This window comes from Coregonus lavaretus (genome assembly GCF_964263955.1).
Source record: "Coregonus lavaretus genome assembly, chromosome: 30".
Taxonomy (NCBI): Eukaryota; Metazoa; Chordata; class Actinopteri; order Salmoniformes; family Salmonidae; genus Coregonus; species Coregonus lavaretus.
The window spans coordinates 20,569,510-20,594,516 of record NC_140017.1 but is presented as its reverse complement, the minus strand read 5'-3'; the positions used below and the strand labels follow the sequence as shown (position 1 = coordinate 20,594,516).

At 42.4% G+C, this 25,007-nt stretch overlaps 1 protein-coding gene across 1 annotated transcript in view; it reads left to right on the top strand.

Annotated features, from left to right (window-relative positions):
- The window catches only part of LOC311105891 (periostin-like), a 32,367-nt gene extending 7,919 nt beyond the window's left edge, over positions 1–24,448 (top strand). Inside the window, exons 3-23 of the mRNA XM_084148116.1 lie at positions 4,163–4,227; positions 4,664–4,821; positions 6,706–6,870; positions 7,149–7,295; positions 7,745–7,886; positions 12,083–12,295; positions 12,638–12,772; positions 14,989–15,137; positions 15,702–15,838; positions 16,355–16,485; positions 16,763–16,893; positions 19,828–19,930; positions 20,169–20,236; positions 20,658–20,703; positions 20,823–20,855; positions 22,184–22,278; positions 22,396–22,492; positions 22,812–22,862; positions 23,127–23,213; positions 23,420–23,458; positions 23,656–24,448. Coding sequence (XP_084004242.1) covers positions 4,163–4,227; positions 4,664–4,821; positions 6,706–6,870; positions 7,149–7,295; positions 7,745–7,886; positions 12,083–12,295; positions 12,638–12,772; positions 14,989–15,137; positions 15,702–15,838; positions 16,355–16,485; positions 16,763–16,893; positions 19,828–19,930; positions 20,169–20,236; positions 20,658–20,703; positions 20,823–20,855; positions 22,184–22,278; positions 22,396–22,492; positions 22,812–22,862; positions 23,127–23,213; positions 23,420–23,458; positions 23,656–23,699 — 2,236 coding nt within the window. The 3' untranslated portion in view covers positions 23,700–24,448. The remainder of the gene's footprint in view (positions 1–4,162; positions 4,228–4,663; positions 4,822–6,705; positions 6,871–7,148; positions 7,296–7,744; positions 7,887–12,082; positions 12,296–12,637; positions 12,773–14,988; positions 15,138–15,701; positions 15,839–16,354; positions 16,486–16,762; positions 16,894–19,827; positions 19,931–20,168; positions 20,237–20,657; positions 20,704–20,822; positions 20,856–22,183; positions 22,279–22,395; positions 22,493–22,811; positions 22,863–23,126; positions 23,214–23,419; positions 23,459–23,655) is intronic.
- The last annotated feature ends 559 nt before the right edge of the window (positions 24,449–25,007 follow it).

The window sequence follows — 25,007 nt, the reverse complement described above, 5'->3', positions numbered from 1 at the left end:
TGGCATATCAAGGAGCTGATTAAACAGCATGATCATTACACAAGTGCACCTTGTACTGGGGACAATAAAAGGCCACTCTAAAACGTGCAGTTTTGTCACACAACACAATGCCACAGATGTCTCAAGTTTTGAGGGAGTGTGCAATTGGCATGCTGACTGCAGGAATGTCTACCAGAGATGTTGCCAGATAATTGAATGTTAATTTCTCTACCATAAGCCTCCTCCAACTTCATTTTAGAGAATTTGGCAATTCGTCCAACCGGCTTCACAACCGTAGACCATGTGTATGGCGTTGTGAGGGCGAGCGGTTTGCTGATGTCAACGTTGTGAACAGAGTGCCCCATGGTGGCGGTGGGGTTATGGTATGGACAGGCATAAGCTACAGACAACGAACACAATTGCATTTTATCGAGGGCAAATTGAATGCACAGAGATACCGTGACGAGATCCTGAGGCCCATTGTCGTGCCATTCATCCGCCGCCATCACCTCATGTTTCAGCATGATAATGCACGGCCCCATGTCGCAAGGATCTGTACACAATTCCTGGCAGCTGACAATGTCCCAGTTCTTCCATGGTCTGCATATTCACCAGACATGTCACCCATTGAGCTTGTTTGGGATGCTCTGATCCACGCACCTACCTTTTTTGAAGGTATCTGTGACCAACAGATGCATATCTACAGTTGAAGATTACATACACCTTAGCCAAATATATTTAAACTCAGTTTTTCACAATTACTGACATTTAATCCTAGTAAAAATTCCCTGTCTTAGGTCAGTTAGGATCACCACTTTATTTTAAGAATGTGAAATGTCAGAATAATAGCAGAGAGAATTATTTATTTCAGCTTTTATTTATTTCATCACATTCCCAGTGGGTCAGAAGTTTACATACACTAAATTAGTATTTGGTAGCATTGCCTTTCAATTGTTTAACTTGGGTCAAACGTTTCGGGTAGCCTTCCACAAGCTTCCCACAATAAGTTGGGTGAATTCCTCCTGACAGAGCTGGTGTAACTGAGTCAGGTTTGTAGGCCTCCTAGCTCGCACACGCTTTTTCAGTTCTGCCCACTAATTTTCTATAGGATTGAGGTCAGGGCTTTGTGATGACCACTCCAAAACCTTGACTTTGTTGTCCTTAAGCCATTTTGCCACAACTTTGGAAGTATGCTTGGGGTCATTGTCCATTTGGAACATCCATTTGCGACCAAGCTTTTACTTCCTGACTGATGTCTTGAGATGTTGCTTCAATATATCCACATAATTTTTCTTCCTCTTGATGCCATCTATTTTGTGAAGTGCACCAGTCCCTCCTGCAGCAAAGCACCCCCACAGCATGATGCTTCACGGTTGGGATGGTGTTCTTCGGCTTGCAAGCAACCCCCTTTTTCCTCCAAACATAACAATGGTCATTATGGCCAAACAGTTATATTTTTGTTTCATCAGACCAGAGGACATTTCTCCAAAAAGTACGATCTTTGTCCCCATGTGCAGTTGCAAACCATAGTATGGCTTTTTTATGGCGGTTTTGGAGCAGTGGCTTCTTACTTGCTGAGCGGCCTTTTAGGTTATGTCGATATAGGACTTGTTTTACTGTGGATATAGATACTTTTGTACCTGTTTCCTCCAGCATCTTCACAAGGTCTTTTGCTGTTGTTCTGGGATTGATTTGCACTTTCCGCACCAAAGTACGTTCATCTCTAGGAGACAGAATGCGTCTCCTTCCTCAGCGGTATGACGGCTGCGTGGTCCCATGGTGTTTATACTTGCGTACTATTGTTTGTACAGATGAACGTAGTACCTTCAGGCGTTTCAAAATTGGATGAACCAGGGTGAACCAGACTTGTGGAGGTCTACACATTTTTTTCTTAGCTGATTTATTTTGATTTTCCCATGATGTCAAGCAAAGAGGCACTGAGTTTGAAGGTAGGCCTTGAAATACATCCACAGGTACACCTCCAATTGGCTCAAATTATGTCAATTAGCCTATCAGAAGCTTCTAAAGCCATGACATCATTTTCTGGAATTTTCCAAGCTGTTTAAAGGCACAGTCAACTTAAATGTATGTAAACTTCTGACCCCCTGGAATTGTGATACAGTGAATTATAAGTGAAATAATCTGTCTGTAAACAATTGTTGGAAAATGTACTTGTGTCGTGCACAAAGTAGATGTCCTAACCGACTTGCCAAAACTATAGTTTGTTAACAAGGAATTTGTGGAGTGGTTGAAAAACGAGTTTTAATGACTCCAACCTAAGTGTATGTAAACTTCCGACTTCAACTTTATATTCCCAGTCATGTGAAATCCATAGATTAGGGCCTAATGAATTAATTTAAATTGACTGATTTCCTTATATGAACTGTAACTCAGTAAAGTCTTTGAAACTGTTGAATGTTGCATTTATATTTTTGTTCAGTATATATATGGAGATAGTTTAGTGCCTAAAATAAGGGGTTAAATACATGTCAAAAAAATATAGTTCCCTGATCTTTCTTGTACTGTATCTCTCAGATATAGGACAGACAATTCAGAACAACCTCTGTCCTTGGGACACCAAGGGGTGCACGTTTTGGTTTTTGATCATTTGAATCAGCTGTGTAGTGTTAGGGCGAAAACCAAAACGTGCACCCCTTGGGGTCCCGAGGTCCGAGTTTGGAAACGCTGCTCTAGAGGTTTAAGGCAATGGTCTCTTGGAAACATTCCTTGCATATCATGGGAACATTCCTATGAAAATGTTAGTTAATGACCTAAAGTTGTGGGAATGCTTGTCGTTAGCTGGTTTGTAATGTCATGAAGTTTAATCAAAGAGCCTCTGAAAACCTAATGAGGCCTGTTCTGTGTTTGTGTCTGTGATTACGATTGCTGTTAAAAGCCGTTTGATTTAGATGAAAGATTACAGTGCCATTTCCTCCCATCATTCCCCCGCCAAGTAATTTCTAATGAGCTAGTCTGTTACAGTTTCCACACAGCTCATTTAACAGTTTGTGGTAAATACAGGAGTTGAAAAGTTCCATTTCCTAACCGAGGTTTCCGACTGCTTACGGATTTGATTGCAACACGCTACTTCAAGACCCAAAACATAATGTCTTAGAGGTTAACCAAGGCTGAATCATGGACTAGAAGGCTTGACTAATTGTGTAGCTTCAAAGGGGCAAGGTCCTTGGTAAATGGCACCCTATTCCCTACAAAGTGCATTATATATGGAATAGGGTGCCATTCGGGAGGCAGACATAGTTTATGTATGTATACCATGTGGTAGCGTTACCCTGGAGGCGTGCTGGCCTGGGCCCTGGGACCACATGGCCTTATGGGTAATAAAACAGATAATGAGGACCATGTGGAAACAACTGAACACACACACACACAGGAGCATGAAACGTTCTTTCAGTAAAGACATTAGTGATGATTCAGCTGAAATATACAAGGATGAACTCCAGGATAAATATACGATGTGCTCTGTTGTACTGAAAGACCTTCTAGAACACTGTAATTACATGGGATGTGGTGATCACTGTTTATGTACCCAGACTCTGAATATTCAAACAGAATATAGGGTATGTCTCTGTGTCTAGCTCGTGACCTGTCCGTCTGTCTGTGTCTGTGTGTCATCTCTGTCTCTAAAGCGTGATCTGTGTGGGATGTCTCCATCTCTCCCTCCTCTCTGTCTCTAACGTGTGTGTCCCTGTGTTGTCTGTAGGACAATGCTGTATGAGTGATCTGTCCCTAAACATGACGTGTCTGTGTCTCTATGTCTGTAGGATGGTGCTGTATGAGTGATCTGTCCCTAAACATGACGTGTCTGTGTCTCTATGTCTGTAGGACGGTGCTGTATGAGTGATCTGTCCCTAAACATGACGTGTCTGTGTCTCTATGTCTGTAGGACGGTGCTGTATGAGTGATCTGTCCCTAAACATGACGTGTCTGTGTCTCTATGTCTGTAGGACGGTGCTGTATGAGTGATCTGTCCCTAAACATGACGTGTCTGTGTCTCTATGTCTGTAGGACGGTGCTGTATGAGTGATCTGTCCCTAAACATGACGTGTCTGTGTCTCTATGTCTGTAGGAAGGTGCTGTATGAGTGATCTGTTTATACGTGATCTGTCTGTGGTGCATTGTCTATTTCTCTGAACTTGGTCTATCTTTGTCTCTCTGTCTATAGGACAGTGCTGTATGAGTGCTGTCCAGGGTACATGAAGCTGGAAGGAATGAAAGGATGCCCTGCAGGTATGTAGCTACAGTTGGTTACAGCATATGTAATGTTATAAGGTACAGGATATGCAGTGTACTCAAGTTTGTAGTGCACTTAATGTTATAGTGTACTTCAAAGATTAAACAAGAGATTAAATGAAGACATACCAAGGGGTATTACGTTTTCTCATTAAATTCAAGAGTCACAACGTCACACCAACATAAAGATTCAGCTGGCACATCATCCCACCCATGCATGTTTCCTTTTAGCTTCATCCAGCTGTCTTTGGGGTTCGTTAGAGTTGTTTTAATGAGACTTGTGTGCGTCCCAAATGGCACCCTATTCCATATGTACTGCACTACTTTAGGGCTCTGATCAAAAGTAGTGCACTATATTGGGTATAGGATGCCATTTGGGATTAACCCGGTATGTAGGGGGATGTAGTCATTATGGTACCTTCTCGTTCCACAGTGGCCCCTATAGACAATGTGTATGCTACCTTGGGCCTGGTCAAGGCCATCTCCACCCAGGAATACTCTCACATCTCTAAGCTGAGGGAGGAGATAGAGGGATCTGGGTCATACACCTTCTTTGCTCCCAGCAACGATGCCTGGGACTTGTTAGATGGGGTAAGTCAGGATACAGTGAGGGAAAAAAGTATTTGATCCCCTGCTGATTTTGTACGTTTGCCCACTGACAAAAAAATTATCAGTCTATAATTTTAATGGTAGGTTTATTTGAACAGTGAGAGACAGAACAACAACAAAAAAATCCAGAAAAAAGCATGTCAAAAATGTTATAAATTGATTTGCATTTTAATGAGGGAAATAAGTATTTGACCCACTCTCAATCAGAAAGATTTCTGGCTCCCAGGTGTCTTTTATACAGGTAACGAGCTGAGATTAAGAGCACACTCTTAAAGGGAGTGCTCCTAATCTCAGCTTGTTACCTGTATAAAAGACACCTGTCCACAGAAGCAATCAATCAATCAGATTCCAAACTCTCCACCATGGCCAAGACCAAAGAGCTCTCCAAGGATGTCAGGGACAAGAATTGTAGACCAACACAAGTCTGGAATGGGCAACAATACCATCGCCAAGCAGCATGGTGAGAAGGTGACAACAGTTGGTGCGATTATTCGCAAATGGAAGAAACACAAAATAATCTCCCTCGGCCTGGGGCTCCATGCAAGATCTCACCTTGTGGAGTTGTAATGATCATGAGAACGGTGAGGAATCAGCCCAGAACTACACGGGAGGATCTTGTCAATGATCTCAAGGCAGCTGGGACCATAGTCACCAAGAAAACAATTGGTAACACACTACGCCGTGAAGGACTGAAATCCTGCAGCCCCCGCAAGGTCCCCCTGCTCAAGGAAGCACATATACAGGGCCGTCTGAAGTTTGCCAATGAACACCTGAATGATTCAGAGGAGAACTGTGTGAAAGTGTTGTGGTCAGATGAGACCAAAATGGAGCTCTTTGGCATCAACCTAACTCGCCGTGTTTGGAGGAGGAGGAATGCTGCCTATGACCCCAAGAACACCATCCCCACCGTCAAACATGGAGGTGGAAACATTATGCTTTGGGGGTGTTTTTCTGCTAAGGGGACAGGACAACTTCACCGCATCAAAGGGACGATGGACGGGGCCATGTACCGTCAAATCTTGGGTGAGAACCTCCTTCCCTCAGCCAGGGCATTGAAAATGGGTCGTGGATGGGTATTCCAGCATGACAATGACCCAAAACACACGGCCAAGGCAATAAAGGAGTGGCTCAAGAAGAAGCACATTAAGGTCCTGGAGTGGCCTAGCCAGTCTCCAGATCTTAATCCCATAGAAAATCTGTGGAGGGAGCTGAAGGTTCGAGTTGCCAAACGTCAGCCTCGAAACCTTAATGACTTCTGCAATGATCTGCAATGATCTGCAATGAGGAGTGGAACAAAATCCCTCCTGAGATATGTGCAAACCTGGTGGCCAACTACAAGAAACGTCTGACATCTGTGATTGCCAACAAGGGTTTTGCCACCAAGTACTAAGTCATGTTTTACAGAGGGGTCAAATACTTATTTCCCTCATTAAAATGCAAATCAATTTATAACATTTTTGACATGTGTTTTTCTGGATAATTTTTTTGTTATTCTGTCTCTCACTGTTCAAATAAACCTACCATTAAAATTATAGACTGATCATGTCTTTGTCAGTGGGCAAACGTACAAAATCAGCAGGGGATCAAATACTTTTTTCCCTCACTGTAAGTGTCATCTCTCACATCTGGAAAATTCCAGGTAATTCAGACAATCAGTTGAATCCACCAGCGATAGTAGTAGGTTTTTTCAGTGCCCAAAACCATTTTGTGCTTGTAATGTGACCATTTAAAAGAGCAACAACATAAAACACAAGAATGTGTGGCATTGACCTGAACCCTACAGTCTGTTGCTGTAAGTCTTTGTCATCACTTTATGTTAAGTATTTATGTTATCTTAAGCCTTTCTATTCTGCATTTCTTTAACAGGAAGTGCGTAGTGCGTTGGTGAGTAACGTGAACATTGAGCTGTACAACGCTCTGCACTACCACATGGCTAACAAACGCCTGCTGACCAAAGACCTGAAGAACGGCCTGGTGGTCGACTCCATGTACAACGACCTGGGACTCTACATCAACCACTACTCCAACGGGGTGAGCATCCTACTAGACCTACACAACATCAACTTTTCTGCATCCCAAATGGCACCCTACTCCCTTTGTAGTGCACTAATTTTGACCATGGTTTCTATGCCATGAGATAGGAAAGTTGCCGTCATGGAAAGCTAAGACTTTATTGTGTGCAGGTAGTTAGTTGTTGAAGGCTGTGTTGTGTGCACATTGGAGAGTTAAGAACGGTATACTGTTGTGTGTTGTGTGTAGATACTGACTGTGCTGTGCATGTCCTATGTGGTGTGTTGTTATGTATGAAGATCGTGACGGTGAACTGTGCCAGGATTATCCATGGCAACCAGGTTGCCACCAATGGAGTGGTGCACGTCATCGACCGTGTCATCACTGCCGTGGGCAACACCATCCAGGATGTCATCGAGGTTGACGATGACCTCACCACTCTCAGTGTAAGTATTTTATTTTCTTCTGTTCTCTTCTCGTCCCGTCTTGTCTCTTCTCTTCTCTTTTTATCCCTTTCCTTTCCTTTCCTACCTTTCCTTTCCTACCTTTCCTTTCCTTTCCTTTCCTTTCCTTTCCTTTCCTTTCCTTTCCTACCTTTCCTTTCCTACCTTTCCTTTCCTACCTTTCCTTTCCTACCTTTCCTTTCCTTTCCTTTCCTTTCCTACCTTTCCTTTCCTACCTTTCCTTTCCTTTCCTTTCCTTTCCTACCTTTCCTTTCCTTTCCTACCTTTCCTTTCCTTTCCTTTCCTTTCCTACCTTTTCTTCTGTATCATTTTTCCTCTTTTCTCATTTCCCCTTCTCGTCTCGTCTTTTTTATTCTATTCTATTCGATGTATATATTCACACAGTATTAATGGAGCATATGATGGAGGATATGATGTGTTTCTCCCTACAGGAGGTTGCTCTGGCCTCAGGCCTGCTGGACAAGCTGGGACAGCCCGGCCAGTACACCCTGTTTGCCCCCACCAACGATGCCTTTGCCAAGCTGGACTCAGACGTGCTGCAACGACTGATGGGTGACAAGGGTGTCCTCCAAGGTAAACCAAACCGCTGGGCCAGGCTTCAGCGCTCCATCACCTCTCTGGAATGCCTTCTAGAAATACAGACAGCAGCTCACATGAGAGTACTTTAAAGCAGAGGGGAGACATAGAGACTTTATATAGATCTCCAAACTCAGACCATATCCGTGTTTAATGAGATGAAGGTGCAGGAAAAGTAACTCAATGGTTCTCGCTCGCCATGTTTGCAGGGCTGAGTAACCGCAGAGTTTTTACATGTAAGCGCTTTTTCCTACTCAAAACAGATGGAGCCAACTAGTTACAGTCTGAGCTGTGGATTTGTAATTCTCAGACAGTTGGCAAACTGAGCGTTCACCACAGTTGTGTAAGTGAGTAATGAAAAAGAAAAGAGCACTTGTTTCAGATGTTGGATAAAATATGGTCTACGAAATAATGGCTATTCAGACATACACTTTCATATGGTGAAGCTTTTTGATAATTTGACATGTTTACAATCTAAACATTTACTGTCACGCTATAATTTATGTCTGGGTGGCACACAATAATAAAACACTCTAACTTGTTCAAAAACATTTCCCAAGAGGTGTCGTTCATCCGGTGTTAAACACCACAGGGCAGGAAGCAGAAAGCAGCTGGCTCTGTCTGTGTCCCAAATGGCACCCTATTCCCTACGTTCCATACCTCATACGGCTCTGGCCAAAAGTAGTGCACTATATAGGGAATAGGGTGCCATTTTGGGACACATCCCAGTCAAAGGGTTGGGACTGGAAAGGTTCAGAAGGTTCAGAGCATTAGGAGGGTTGGCAGTGGTGTGATGATCCCTAATTTCTTTATTAATCCTGAGACTTCCCTGAGCTGTGAGATCACGCCACTTCACACACAGTCAAACAGAGTCAAATATGGCAGTAAAAAAGTAATGAGTCTCCCTGCACTCACTAGTCTCCCAACACCAGGGCCCAAGGGATCTAAGGGATCTCCAGGTCTCCGAGTTTCATAGGCTGCGTCGCATATTGCACTTGATTCCCTATTTAGTGCACTACTTTTGACCAGGGCCCATAGGGATCTGGTCAAAAGTTGAGCACATAAAGGCCCAGTGCAGTCAAAAACAGGATTTTCCTGTGTTTTACATATACTTAGTGGCCAGTTTATTAGCTACACCCATCTATTACCAGGTCGGACCCCCCTTTGCCTCCAGAACAGCAATAATTATTCTGGCATGGAAAAGTTGATCAATTCGTATCAAGGGACATAACGTGTGCCAGGAAAACATTCCCCACACCATTACACTACCGCCACCAGCCTGTATCGTTGACACCAGGCAGGATGGGGCCATGGACTCATGCTGCTTACGCCAAATCCTGACTTTGCCATCAGCATGAGGCAACAGGAACCGGGATTCGCCGGACCAGGCAATGTTAATCCACTACTCAATTGTCCAGTGTTGGTGATTGCGTGCCCACTGCAGCCGCTTCTTCTTGTTTTAAGCTGATAGAAGTGGAACCCGGTCTGGTCGTCTGCTGCAATAGCCCATCGGTGACAAGGACCGCCGAGTTGTGCGTTCCGAGATACTTTTCTACACACCGCTGTTGTACTGCGCCGTTATTTGCCTGTTTGTTTGTCTCACCATTCTCACTCGTTTTGCCCATTCTAACGTTCATACGAACAGTTACTGGATGCCTGTCTGCCTGCTTCATATAGCAAGCCACGGCCACATGACTCACTGTCTGTAGGAACAAACCATTTACCTAATAAACTGGCCAACGAGTGTATATTTCCAAATTGTGGAAATTATGATAATACACTTTTAGTCTTTACATATTTTACCTCTAGCTAAGGAGTTTTGTGCTTGAAGAAGGATTTTTTTGTTAGGTTCAGTTTGATAATGTTTGATAATGTGCACCTGCTCATTAGTTAGCTAGCTAACTAACTTTAGTTTGCTAACTGAGCCAGGCAGTCACACACACTTCATATGAAACAAATGGGGTGGTAAATGCAGCACAACACTAAATGTTTTACTAAACTAGCTATCTAGCAAGACGATGAAGAAATAGTTGTATTTACTCTCCATTTTCCCATACTTCCAGTGCCAGTTCGCTTGCTAGTTAACGTTAGCTAAATGGTTAGCATTGACAGCTAACAGGCAGCTGCTTAATTCAAAAATAAATCCATTGTGATTTAATTATAATGTTGCTACCAGTTATCTAGTTGTGGCCATCTGGTTAGTATCAACAAGGGCTCACTACAAATTCTAGCTAGCAACATTAGTGCGGTTCTTACTATTGGCTATATCGTAAAAATTTATGAAAACAAAAATGTGCTTTTTGGTCTTAATTTAAGTTTATGGTTAGGCATAAGGTTAGCAGTGTGGTTAAGGTTAGGGTTAAGGTTAGGTTTAGGTTTAAAATCACATTTTAAGAAGAGATGTTGTAGAAATAGGCAGGGTTTATGACTTTGTGGCTGTGGTAACTAGTGATGACCCATTAGCGCAGCTTGCTAGTTATCTTACATTATTTACAGCAGGCACGAGCCAAACAAGCTACTACCACCTTATGGCCTGGAGTATTTAAACGAAGCAAATCGAAGGTAAACTGTTCTATGTGAACAACAAAAAGTTAACTGCTGACACTCTGGGCAGAGGTGCTAAGTACCTATCGGCAATCAGATTTCTCTATGTATCTGACCCTTTAGAGCTGTTTGAAACGACCGCCTGAAATTTCAGCTAGTTTTGGTGGGAGGGAGTTTTGGCCTTCCATGGTGACATCACCATGGGATAAATTAGTTAATAGACCAATAAGAAAGAGAGTTCCAAACCTCTCTGCCAATAACAGCTCATTATAAGTTTTCCCCTCCCCACTCAAACCACTCCCAGACAGTCCTAGCTTGAAAACAATCACAGTAAGGTACTCAATTGTTACCCAGAAATTATTAGATTTTGCGATTTAAATGGCTGCATTGGAACTTTAATGGAGAATAGGGTGCAATTTGGGATGCACCCTGTGATTCATTTGCTATTCTGAAGCCATGCTGGAAATGACATAATCCCATGCAAAGGCGCCTCTGTTTCTAGCAGCCAACTAGCCTACTCTCATGTTCATGTTCAAATCTCAGTCAAATTCATCCAGAAATGTAATACAGCCATAATACTAGGTAGCCAAGGATTTGCCCATACAATCCGAAACGGTGCCAGAGCTTATGAAAGTATAAAAACCTATACTAATTTCCTCAAAGTTTTTTATAGTCCTAATGGATCATTCATGGATCATTTAGCTATTTGATTTGGAATTTTAGGACCCTTTAGGTATCCCCCAAAAAGATTTGAATTTGGCCTTTACTACTATAGCCCATAGAAACACATTGAATAACACATTTATAAATGGCCAAAATTAATCATAAGGACTAAGGTTTTGAAGTGTCTGTCCTATATCTAGAAGATATAAGAAAGCTCAGGAAATATTTTTGTTTTTATGGACGCATAGTTAAAACCCTTTATTTGTGTTGGCACAAAACTACCTCCAAACTTCCATTCATTTGTATGGGTTACCTTCAGACGAGCCCTGTGACACTTGTGGAGGTTGTAGAGCAAAACGAGTGTCTCCCCTTCCACAGCGGGGTCATATTAGTTTGTAGCCCAAATGGTTCGGACGCTACAGACAGAAGTTGGCAGATCAGCGTTACCGACTTCAGACGAGTCCGGTGGGACGTATTCGTGAGAAGACTGATTTTCGGGATGTTTCATGGTCTGACAAACACCGCTGTAGCTCGGCCACCTTCCACCGCAGATGCAGATGGCCGACATAGGCGGATGCGGTAGATTGAGACAGAGCCCATGCAAAATATCTCTAACTTAAACTGACAGGTTTTGATGGGGATTTTTTTATTATGTTACTGAGGATTAAAATGACGCCTGGCTAGTACAGTATATGAAGTCAAACAAATATCACTTTTCCCCGGATGCTAGGCCAGTCATGTCCGTAATGTAGTAAACCAAACCAAACCAAAATGCTGTTAATCAATAAGGATACTGTATGTAGGAGTATCTGAGTGTGTGGGCCCGACTGACACTTCTCCTCTCCTCTCCTCTCCTCTCCTCTCCTCTCCTCTCCTCTCCTCTCCTCTCCTCTCCTCTCCTCTCCTCTCCTCTCCTCTCCTCTCCTCTCCTCTCCTCTCCTCTCCTCTCCTCTCCTCTCCTCTCCTCTCCTCTCCTCTCCCTCCAGCTCTGCTGAACTTCCACATGTTGAACTCTGTTCAGTGTTCAGAGGGCATCATGTCCGGCCAGACCTTTGAGACCCTGGAAGGCCACAACATCGAGATTGGCTGTGACGGGAACAGCCTGACGGTCAACGGCATCAAGATGGTGCTGAAGAAAGACATTGTCACCACCAACGGAGTCATCCACCTCATCGACGAGGTCCTCATGCCTGACTCAGGTTAGTTCCCCCATCTCGACCCACCTAATAATTATACATGTAATTTGTATAGTGCTTTCATTACAGAGCTGTGCTCCTAACACACATCTCAGAATATGCATGAGTTTGTGTTTTTGCATTTGCTTGTTGGAATGTAAATAGCATAAACTGTTTCACGAAATACACAATACCTTTATTTAAATCTCCCTTTGCTGTTACACTAGTCAACCATACACATAGGCAAATAGATAGAAACAATGATATAATGACGGCAAGACCAAGATAAAATCTAAACTGAATAAGTGTAGAAGTGTTGATCTTTCAGTGGTAGAGAAGCTTTTAATGTTGTCTGTGTCCTCTAAGCTAAGCAGGTGATGGATCTGCTCACCCCTTCCCAGTCCACCTTCAGTGACATGGTGTCAGAGCTAGGTCTGTCTGCAGCCATGGCAGCCGAGGCAGAATACACACTACTGGCCCCGCTCAATTCTGTCTTCACTGGTGAGTATACACTACACTCTTAGAAAAAAGGGTGCTATCTAGAACCTAAAAGAGTTCCATGTAGAACCATTTCAACAGAGGGTTCTACATGGATCCCAAAAGGGTTCTTCCTGGAACCAAAAAGGGTTCTTCCTGGAACCAAAAAGGATTCTCCTATGGGGAGAACTCTTTTGGAACCCTTTTTTCTAAGAGTGTACTGGCCCTGCTCAATTCTGTCTTCACTGGTGAGTACACATCATGGCCCGCTCAATTTTGTCTGTAACACATCCCTCGTTCCCCTAAACACTCTTGAACGTCCTGAACTCTTTCCTTTCTTGCTCCTTCTCTCTCTCTCTCTCTCTCTCTCTCTCTCTCTCTCTCTCTCTCTCTCTCTCTCTCTCTCTCTCTCTCTCTCTCTCTCTCTCTCTCTCTCTCTCTCTCTCTCTCTCGCTCTCTCTCTCTCCCTTTTCCTCTCTCTAGCTCCTCTGTCACCACTTTATCACTACTCTCCTTCTTTCTCTTTCTCTCCTCTCAGAAGGTGGGTAATGCACACTGAGCTCCAAACTGTGACATTAGTCTTGTTGTCATGCTGACTCACTAGTGAGCAATATACTAGACATACTGTATACGGATCTCCTGAGGGAAGAGTGCCGGAATGATTCATAGCTGGAGCTTTATGCCATGCAAACCCTAAGAATACATAATTACCACTGCGCGCACACACACACACACACACACCGTATAGGAACATTGTAGGTGTGGGGAGAAATATCTCCTACCTTAATCACACATTTGTAACGCATGTGTGATAAACTGAACCGAAGTATATTAATCAGTAGTATGATACACTAGCCTGCTGCACGTTGCAGGAAAGGAAAGAGTCCCCCAGGCTGGAATAGCTGTGTTATGGCGTTGAGCTCATAAATTCCTCCACTAAATTGTTATCTGATTTAGACTCTACATGATTTGTCCATTATCGACGTACAGTACAGTACAGAACAGAGCAGCTCTGTATCTCAGACAGCTCAGCAGTTGTTAAAACGTCCTCTGTTATTAGAGCCATCGTTTCCTCTCTGGAGGAGGTAGCTCTTCTCCCGAAGGGACATCAGTATATTAGGTATGACGACCCCAGGGTAATGCAGACTGGAACAGTCACTGACTGTGTCCCAAATGGCACCCTATTCCCTATATAGTGCACTACTTTTGACCAGAGCCCTATGGGAATAAGGGAATGAGGTGCAATTTGTGACGCAGACACTGTTACAATGTGGCTGATCAATCTGTTTATAGGGAAGCTACAGAACCCAGGAGATCTCCTAGAAAAGAAGGTTGACATTTTACAATGACTGACTAGACGACCAGACTGCATCATTAGCCTATATTATGACTCATATAACGATAATAATCACAATTTAACTTTTTATCGTCTGCGTCCTGGGAAAACCTTTGATCTACATTTATGCCGAATCTGGGCTAGTTTCTAGAAAAGTTATTGTTTGCAAACAGATTTACAGTAATCTTTTGATCTGTACACGTCTGAGTTTTGCCCAATACCGCGAGATCCCCTGCATTTGGCTGTAGTCTATTGTGTGTTAAGTAAGTTATGTAAGTCTGCTATTAACCATGTACATACTGTATATATATACCATGTATATCACCCTTCCAGACGAGGTGTCTACACATATGGGTTTTTGTCACGCCCTGGCTCTGGGGACTCTTGTATGTTGAGCCAGGGTGTTAGTTTCTTTGTGTAGTGTCTATGTTTCGTTTTATATGTTCTGTTCCAGGTTATGTGTTTCTATGTTGGCCGGGGTGGTTCTCAATCAGAGGCAACGAGAATCAGCTGTTGCTTGTTGTCTCTGATTGGGAACCATACTTAGGCAGCCTTTTGTGCACTTGTGATTCGTGGGATCTTGTTCCGTGTAGGTTTGTGTTTTGTTAACTGAGGACTTCACGTATCGTTTGTTGTGTTATTGTGTTGCTAAGTACTCTATTAAAGAAGATGTACGCATATCACGCTGCGCCTTGGTCCACTCATTATAACGATCGTGACAGTTTTCTTTAAAAGATAAGTTTACCATGTATATATTTACCATGTATACCATCCATCCAGTGGAGGTGAAGGTCCATTTTTGCAGAATTGGGGCTAGTTTCAAAAAAGCTATTGTTTACAAACAGATTTAATGTAATCTTTTGATCTCTTACAATGTATCTATATGAAATATCTCATCCTCCAGATGAGGTGATGGCCATTGACCAGAGCTTTCTGAAGGTGATTCTGGAGAACCACATCCTGAAGGAGAAAATCACTCTGGGACAGCTGTACAATGGACAGCGCCTGGAGACCATCGCCGGGAAGTTCCTCAGAGTCTTCATCTACCGCACAGTGAGTATGTGTGTGTGTGTGTGTGTGCGTGTATGCATGTGCATGTGTGTGTGTTTGTGAGCGAGAGAGTTTGTATGAGTACACGAATGTGTGGGTGTGTGCATGCATGCGTGCACGTGTGCGTGTGTGCGTGCGAGTCCATCTCTTGTCTCTGAACAGCTGGTCAAACACAATGGCTGTCTGCCATACAACACATATCATTTTCACTGGGCTATCCATCTGCTGGACTGACTAAGAGTCTGTTAATTCAGGAGCTAGCAGACTGTTCATTTCCATGCCTTATAAAGAGCGACTTCAGCAGATGCTCCAGTTTTAAAGATGCTCAAAACAGAAGTTAGGTGGCTGGAGAACCAATTAGTCTAGCTAGCTAACTATCTGGCTAGTTAATTAGTTAGGTGCTTATGCTAGCATACCAAAATGCCCAAATATGTCAATTTTGCTAAAATTAGGATATTAGGACTTGAGTTACATTATTAGGATAAAACCCAGAAAAAACGTTTTTGAGTTCAGTTTTCGCTAAAGTGGTTCTTTAACCTGTTTACCCTGTGTCCTGTCTGTCTGTAGGCGGTGTGCATAGAGAACTCCTGCCTGGTGCGAGGCAGCAAGGAGGGCAGTAACGGAGCCCTCCACCTGATGAGGACTCTGATGAAGCCAGCTGAGACCACCATGTTCCAGATCCTCACTGACAACGGAGGATTCAAGTAAGCTGCTTGGGGACATATAGACTGTGTGTGCTTTATCCTGGTCCCAGATCTGTATGTGCTTCAGCCAATGAAATAGTCAGATAAGTTAGCTCAAGCTCATACAGATCTGAGACCAGACTTGTGGAAGGATTTTGGTCAACTTTTGTGGCCAACTCATGAATATACTGTATATTAAACTCGGAGTACAATCCTGTCTCTCCCCCTACTCCTGCTTGAGAAAGGATGTTCTTTAGCAAACCCAATAGCCAGAGAGTCAGAGAGAGTTCACTAATCAAACAGAGTTCAATCAAAGGATCTCATCACTGAAGAGGATCCTTTTCTATAGCTCAATCGGTTCGTACAGGCGGTCACATGTGTTGACGAGGTAGAGAACCCTGGTTAAAGCCCAGTCAGAGACGAGTTCAGGAAGGCAGCGCTATATGCTAAGCTATCACACTGGCACCAGTTATATCTACCCTCAGTGGTTGTCATGAGAGCCAGGTAACTATTTCCTTCATCATGTTTTGGTTGCAGGATCTTCCTGTCACTGATGGAGACGGCTGGTCTGACTGACCTACTCAAACAGGAAGGAGAATACACTCTGTTCACTCCCAGTGATGAGGCCTTCGCTGGCATCAGCGACAGCGACCTGGCTCTGCTCAGAGGTTGGTTCGTCTCTCAGACTCTCCCTCTCTCTCCGTCCCTCTTAGTCTGTCTCAGTCTCTCTAACAAAAATCATAGCCAGAGGTTTTTCTAGTCAGGCCACATCGTGGTGGTCAGGAAAAAGTGCTGACTCTAACCATACAGTAGCTACCATAGCTACTAGCTATCTCCTAAAGGTTGTAATGTCAAAGGAACATCCATAAGACTTGAGTAGTTGTATGTGCGATACGTACTCTGGTTCCATAGTCTTCCGTCTAAAGTCCTGTCTGTCCTGGCCAGGTAATGTGAACGCCCTGCGGACCATCCTGCTCTACCACTTCAGTAACGGAGTGTTCATCGGCGGAGGTCTGGAGACTGGGGTGACCAACCTCCTCAAGTCTCTGCAGGGCAACAACCTCCGAGTGCTGCATGTGAGTCCAAACCTCTCAACACTCAACAAGGCTTTAAATATAAGAAAACAAAACCATGCATGTATCACAAAGATCCTGAAGAGATTGTACAATATCCAGGCTCTGTCGTAGCCGGCCGCGACCGGGAGACCCATGGGGCAGCGCACAATTGGCCCAGCGTCGTCCAGGATAGGGGAGGGAATGGATGTAGCTCAGTTGGTTGAGCATGGTGTTTGCAACGCCAGGGTTATGGGTTCAATTCCCAAGGGGGGCTAGTAAAAAAAAAAATATATATAAAATAGAATAATGTATGCACTCACTAACTGTAAGTCGCTCTGGATAAGAGCGTCTGCTAAATGACTCAAATGAAAATGAAAAAAATACAATGTTTACAGTGAATCAAGAGCCTCTCATCCTGATCCACTCAGTATTACTAACAACCACAATCCTTTGTCATCAACAATATAAACAAATGTTTAAACTAGGAATTATGGCTAACTATTACTTCTTGGAACTTATATATACAGTATAACACTTAAACATGTTTGGGAAAAGAGGAAGTCTAAAATAAGAGAAACCAGAACAGTATTTATTGGATGAACTTCCCCAGAGACAACTTCCCCAACATAATTCAGCATGCTGACAAAACTTGGGATTTCGCAAAGGCTTGCATTGACCTTTGATATTTACTATTGAAATGTTGGGTTAATTGTATGTTTAGCTTTTAAGTTTTATTACAGCAATGTCCTTAGGTTCATATTCTAAGATCATAAAAACATTTCCTTTCTTAAAATAAAGCAGAAAGCCATGTGAGGTCCCTGGATGTTTGTAGTGCAGCCTATTCATGATTTAGTTTAGATTACATTTTACCCAACAACAGATAGTTGCATTTCACAGCTACCAATTACTTTACACCAGACGAAGTTAAGCTACACTAAAGCTACCCTTAAAAAAGATAGTTTACTTAACTAAAGTTACTTTTAAAAAGTAGTTCACTATATCCAAACTACTTTGAGATAAATGATCATATGTAAATCTGAAATGTCGTAGACTACAAATTGCAGGAACATATCACTTTGGGGTCATATGTTAACAGCATGTTTAATTTTTCCTATTAAACACAAAAACAATGTTTCAAGTGAGAATTAGGCATGTCTGATGCCAAAAAATAAAATACATTCTTGCCTACTTCACCCATATTTTATTTTTGCAAAAAAAGTAGTGTGTTAGTAGTTCCAGTAGTTCGCTACACCGCTACAAGGCATAAAAGTAATTAACTACTGAAAACACTACCAAGTTTTGAATTTAGTTAAACTAGCACCAAGTTACTGCAAAATGTAGTTAAGCTACTAGTTGAACTACATGTAGTTCACTACTCCCCAACACTGACTGTTGCAATTGTTCTGTATATACAGTGCATTCGGACAGTATTCAGAACCCTTCACTTTTTCCACATTTTGTTACGTTACAGCCTTATTCTAAAGTGGATTCAATTGTTTTATTTCCTCACCAATCCACAAACAATACCCCATAATGACAAAGCAAAAACTGGTTTTAGAAATGTTAGCAAATATATTTTAAAAACCCCGGAAATATCACATTTACATAAGTAATCAGACCCTTTACTCAGTACTTGGTTGAAGCACCTTTGGCAGCGATTACAGCCTCGAATCTTCTTGGGTATGACGCTACAAGCTTGGCACACCTGTATTTGGGGAGTTTCTCCCATTGTTCTCTGCAGATCCTCTTAAGCTCTGTCAGGTTGGATGGGGAGCGTCACTGCACAGTCTGAGGTCTTGAGCGCTCTGGAGCAGGTTTTCATCAAGGATCTCTCTGTACTTTGCTCTGTTCATCTTTCCCTCGATCCCTGCTGCTGAAAAAAATCCCCACCGCATGATGCTGCCACCACCATGCTTCACCGTAGGGATGGTATTGGCCAGGTGATGAGCGGTGTCTGGTTTCCTCCAGACGTGATGCTTGGCATTCAGGCCAAAGAGTTCAATCTTGGTTTTATCAGACCAGAGAATCTTGTTTCTCATGGTCTGAGAGTCCTTTAGGTGCTTTTTGGCAAACTCCATGCAGGCTGTCATGTGCCTTTTACTGAGGAGTGGCTTCCATCTGGCCACTCTACCATAAAGGAGTGATTGGTGGTGTGCTGCAGAGATGGTTGTCCTTCTGGAAGGTTCTCCCATCTCCACAGAGGAACTCTGGAGCTCTGTCAGAGTGACCATCAGGTTCTTGGTCACCTCCCTGACCAAGGCCCTTCTCCCCCGATTGCTCAGTTTGGCTGGGCGGTCAGCTCTAGGAAGAGTCTTGGTGGTTCCAAACTTCTTCCATTTAAGAATGATGGAGGCCACTGTGTTATTGGGGACCTTCAATGCTGCAGACATTTTTTGGTACCCTTCCCCAGATCTGTGCCTCGACACAATTCTGTCTCGGAGCTCTACGGACAATTCCTTCGACCTCATGGCTTGGTTTTTGCTCTGGCATGCACTGTCAACTGTGGGACCTTATATAGACAGGTGTGTGCCTTTCCAAATCATGTCCAATCAATTGAATTTACCACAGGTGGACTCCAATCAAATTGCAGAAACATCTCAAGGATGATCAGTGGAAACAGGATGCACCTGAGCTCAATTTCAAGTCTCATAGCAAAGGGTCTGAATACTTATGTAAATAAGGTATTTCTGTTGTTTAAAAGAATTGCTTTGTCATTATGGTGTATTTTTTGTAGATTGATGAGGGGAAAAAATATTAATCACACAACAAAATGTGGAAAAAGTCAAGGGGTCTGAATACTTTCTGAATGCACTGTAATGTCATCAATGCCAACCTATTTGAGAAACACATGGCGCATTACCAGCTTGTACTCATAACTCATCTCATTGTGGTTGTCTTGTCTGTTATCATCCCATCAGTGTTTTGATCTTAATCCTCTCTACTCCTCTCCTTCAGGCTAACAACACAATCAGAGTGAACTCTATTGAGGTCCCTGAACATGATATCATGGCCACTAACGGAGTCATTCACTTTGTCAAAACCCTCCTCTACCCCGGAGGTAAGACTGACTCAAACCTCTCTGACTGCCAGCTCCTCTGTTGGAGAAACTGATTATACCCTGATTATATTGTCATGTGTTGAGAGACACACTGTGCAGGGAATAATGTATTGATATATTATAAATATTTAGCAGTGCTCAATGGTTCAGTACGTCTAACACCCTGTGCTGTTCTGTATGTACCCTAGTGTAAAGTGCTACCAGTATGTCTAACACCCTTTAATGTATTGTCCTGTAGAGCTGCCTGTTGGAAACTCTGACCTCCTGGGGCTGCTGAGAAGACTCATCAAGTACATGGAGATCAAGGTACACCCACATAAAGGAACAGACCACACAAATATAATGAACCAAGACAATAGGCCACACCCACATAACTATCGTAACCACAGCATTACTTACAGTACAGAACAGGGCCAGACATGTTCTTATGATTAGGAAAATGACTAAAATGTAATTAGGGAGAACCCTGAGCTAGCAAGATGAGATTAACGTCTAAGTGTTTGTTACAAAATTACCTTAAGATGACAAGACACCATGTAAAGCCTTGAACAAATACAGTACCTACCACATAATAGAGGCAGATATGTCTCCTTCCTTCACGAGCCCCAGGCAGTGCATCTGAAGGTTCAATGTTGCCCTCTGCATTGGAGTTGAGCAGAACGGTGTGTACACAGACCTACAATAATATGGTTTACAGCCTCTAATCCTTCTTTCTATTCATTCACAGTTCGTGTCAGGGTACAGCTATAAGGAAATTCCCCTCACATTCATGAGTGAGTACAACAGTATCAGTCCAAGTCTTAGATGTCCCCTGTACCTTTTTGCATTGCAACTATTTGTAATTTTGTTGTTGTCCAGTGACTAACTGCTGTGTGTCTTCTGTTTCCTTCAGAGAGGACGACCATCACACGCGTCATTGAGTCAGGTAAGTTACAGTTAAAGGATCGAAGCAACATCCTTCATGCATAAATCTTAGCATTGTGTAGGACACTGAGTGTACAAAACATTAGGAACACCTTCCTAATATTGAGTTGCACCCCCTTTTGCCCTCAGAACAGCCTCAATTCATCGGTGCATGAACTCTACAAGGTGTCGAAAGCGTTCAACAGGGATGCTGGCCCATGGTGACTCCAATGCTTCCCACAGTTATATCAATTTGGCTGGATGTCTTTTGGGTGGTGGACCATTCTTGATACACATGGGAAATTGTTAAGCGTGAAAAATCCAGCAGCGTTGCAGTTCTTGACACACTCAAATTGGTGCACCTGGCACCTACTACCATACCATCTTTTGTGTTGCCCCTTCACCCTCTGAATGGCAAACATACACAATCCATGTCTCAATTGCCTCAAGACTGAAAAATGCTTATTTAACCTGTTGACTCCACTTCATCTACACTGATTGAAGTGGATTTAACAAGTGACATCAATAAGAGATCATAGGTTTCACCTTGTTAGTCTATGTCATGGAAAGAGCAGGTGTTCCTAATGTTTTGTACACTCAGTGTATATTCATTTTACATTATATATCACAGTTAGTCTTGGAAAGACTTGAAGACATTGTGCTACAAGAGTTGATAGAATATTTGGCACAGTTCAGATAGGGAGGATCTCGGCCTTCAATGAGATTCATGACCCACGTCCAAGAGGAAAAAACATTATGGCTGTTCAGATAATTACAGTACAGACAGCAACAAAAGAAGACTTGCCGTAGTAGCAGACACCTGGGAAGGTTCTACCTGTTCTGGGTAAAATAACCGTTATTTATTGGGCTTAATCCTGACCTATGTTTTGTGTGGTTAATTCTTGATGTCAAAGAGAAATATGCACAGAAGTTCAAGTTACTGTTTATGCAATTATCTCCAGTCAAGATTCTGAAAAAGGTATTTGCTACTCTAAGCGGAAAACTGATGTCTTGGAGAAAGCCTTTACTCGGAAAGTATTCGCAAAGCACATATCCACGTGGTCTTTGATTATGTAATATATTCCAGTCATATGAGTCCTTTTAGAGCCAGTGAAAGGTTGCCATTCAGTCTAATTCGATAAAAACCATAAACTACAATCTCTATTAATCAAGGAGTAGAGGAACCACTGACACATTACATGTCTGTAGTTCATGGAGTCTAGAGTTTTTAAGTTCATTTGGACCTTCAGATCTTACTAGTTTGCCCTTTAAACTTCATGTTCTTCAATTATGCTTTTGTTGTTATTTATTCCAGTTGTTAAACTTGTTGTCCTCTCTCTCTTTCTAAAGTGCCTGATGTGACCCATGTGACTAGGGTTATCGAAAGGGAACCTACCATCACCAAGGTGACAAGGGTGATTGAGGGACAGCCTGCCATCACCAAGGTAACACCAATGTAACAAACCATGTTTCAGCCGTTGTACCCACCCATGTAACCACCAAATCACTTTGAGGATCGGGAAAAGCGTTACATAAATCTAATACATGATTATGATTATTAGGTGACCAGAGTCATTGAAGGCGAGCCAAAGTTCACCAAGGTCACTAGAGTCATCGAGGGAGAGCCCAAGGTCACCAAAGTTACCAGAGTGGTCTCAGGTACGTACCTCACAGACACACAGGTCTTTCTTGACTCCTGTCCATGAGGTCTGAAGAACTCTGGGTACATATCAGCATGTAAATAAACCTGTTTTGGTCTATTGTTGCTATATGGTGTATTGATGCATTATATGAAACAAAGAAGGGAGTGTTTGAGTTGCTGAGGTGAGACACAGGTCTACAGATGTTAATGTGTTGTACTGAATGCCCTTTACTGTACGTCACCCCTGGATCATGACTCCTACAGCTGCCACTCTGTGAAAACATTATGTTTCCATGTGAAGACTAATGTAATGTGTCGATATGATGTCATCCACAGGTCCTCAGTACTCAGCCAGCAGCAGTAGTATCTCCAACATTGAGCTGGAAGGTCAGTAACATTACCCCTCTGGTCGTAGATAGATAACTTAATATAGAGGAAATAATGCCATGTTTAATTGTAAACAGGTTCTGTTGGAATCTGGGTTGAGAGACTGACAATCAGGATTCAAACTAACTGTCACATTTCCACCCAAAAATATTTGGCTTAGTGGGCAGAATTAGTCAATTGTCCAATAGAATTGCTTGTTTCGTTAGAATACATAATTTTCCCATCTGTGACATATACAGTACCATCCCTGTCTCCGTCCTGTAGGTGCTGACTTCTCCCATATCTCCACCATCGAGGGGAACCCCTCAATGCTCGACATGGACTCTGAAAAAATCACCAAGTTCATCCAAGGTAAGATACACATCTAAACTCCACTCAACCTCACTGGGTTCTGTAAGGTTCTGTAGTGATTAAGATATGGTTCCTGTTGTGACTAGGGTTTGGATTCAGTAGGGTTCTATTGTGACTGAGGTTTGGGTTCTGTATGGTTCTATAATGACCAACATTTGGGTTCCTAAAGGTTTTATAATGACTGAGGTTTATATTTGTCTTCACAGAGGGAAACCCGAGACGAGTAACTGGCAGGAGAATTCCAGGTAAAACATGATTCCTTGATAACATAACATAATGTTAGACCGTGTTGGGGGGATTCAAATGATGGGTAATGTCATCCTATGAGGATCTGTAATTGCGACCATAGAAATAGAATGACCACCCATCATTGAACATTGACTTGAACTTTATTTCTATGATTTTGAGTGTATGATGATCTTTCTGTTGTCTCTGTTCCTAGCTGGTGCCAGGAGGAGAGTCAGACCAGAGGAACAAAGAGCATGAACATGGACAGACCAGGTGACTGAAGACGCACCAGCAACCAGAGAGGAACAACAGAGATAATGTCAATGAACGGTCTCCCATAAAAGCTCTACACTCCAAATGATGTGTGTGTAGACATACAGAACTTGAACTTAGTGAGACCAGAAAAGCAATTTTCTAAACAAAACAAAAATCATTGGTGCATGTATCTAAAGATAACTAAAAGCCATCAATATATGTAAATAGAGTATGCATATTTGGTTTTTTGGGGGGGTTAATTAGAGATAAAAGATTAGAAGCTAGCCAGGGGTAGCAAAATAATCTTTGAAACCAAGCTATTGGAAGCTTTGACCATTGGTTGAGGTGATACGACAGGATTTTTAGGAAGATTTCATAATTTACCTCTGCATGATATCGAGTTTGTGGTGCTCACATAAAAATAAAAAAATGAAAATGTGATTGCTGTTTTCTGACTGTAACTTAATTTCTGCAAATGTTGATATTTATCTACCAGATGTAATTTCAGCTCTGATCTGAATGTCACAGTAGTGTGTTTGCGTTCTCTTTCTGCCTTTCTGTCTGACTGTCTGTTATTCTACCTAGCTAACCATTCAGATATTGATCTTGTCTTTGCTTTTCGATGTTTCAAATGTGCAACATTCTGACAAACGTAACTTTTCACATATTCTCAATAGCTTTTTTTACTGCATTTTTCAAAACTTTTTCAATAAAGTATATTCTTGGAAATGAAATGTATCATTCGCCAGGAGAAAAACTTTAGTTGGAAAACTTTTTAGTAGTCCATCGCTACAAGGAATTCAAGTCAAGTAAAATTTTTGAATCACATTTACCCAATTTGAGGAGAAGATGTATGATAACAATCTAATTTGTGTCTACTGGTCCCTGCCTACTTAATGAAGTACATTGTCTTAGTATAACGCTAGTTGTTTGGGGAGGGGGAAAGGGGGTTGTCTGTTTTTTAGATCTCCTAAAATCTATAAAAGAGTCTGACAATGCTACAAATGCTAATCTCTGTGTCCTTTTAAATGTGTCAATTGTTACACTTTAACCTAGCTCCCTCTAAAGATAAACTCCTAAAGTGAGAATGAAGTCAAATCTAAAGCAAATGTCAAATGTCAGAGTGCAAATTATACATGACATTCGGGGGTCTCAATTTTTTTTGACTGGACCTCCTATGCGTGCACGCGCTTGCTAATGCATTACATTTTTTTATGGGCCTAATAGTAAAGACGTCATTTAATGGTACATTTTTATAAATGACCTTTTCATTTGTCATGAACACAACCAGTCAAGATGTGTTTACAGTGG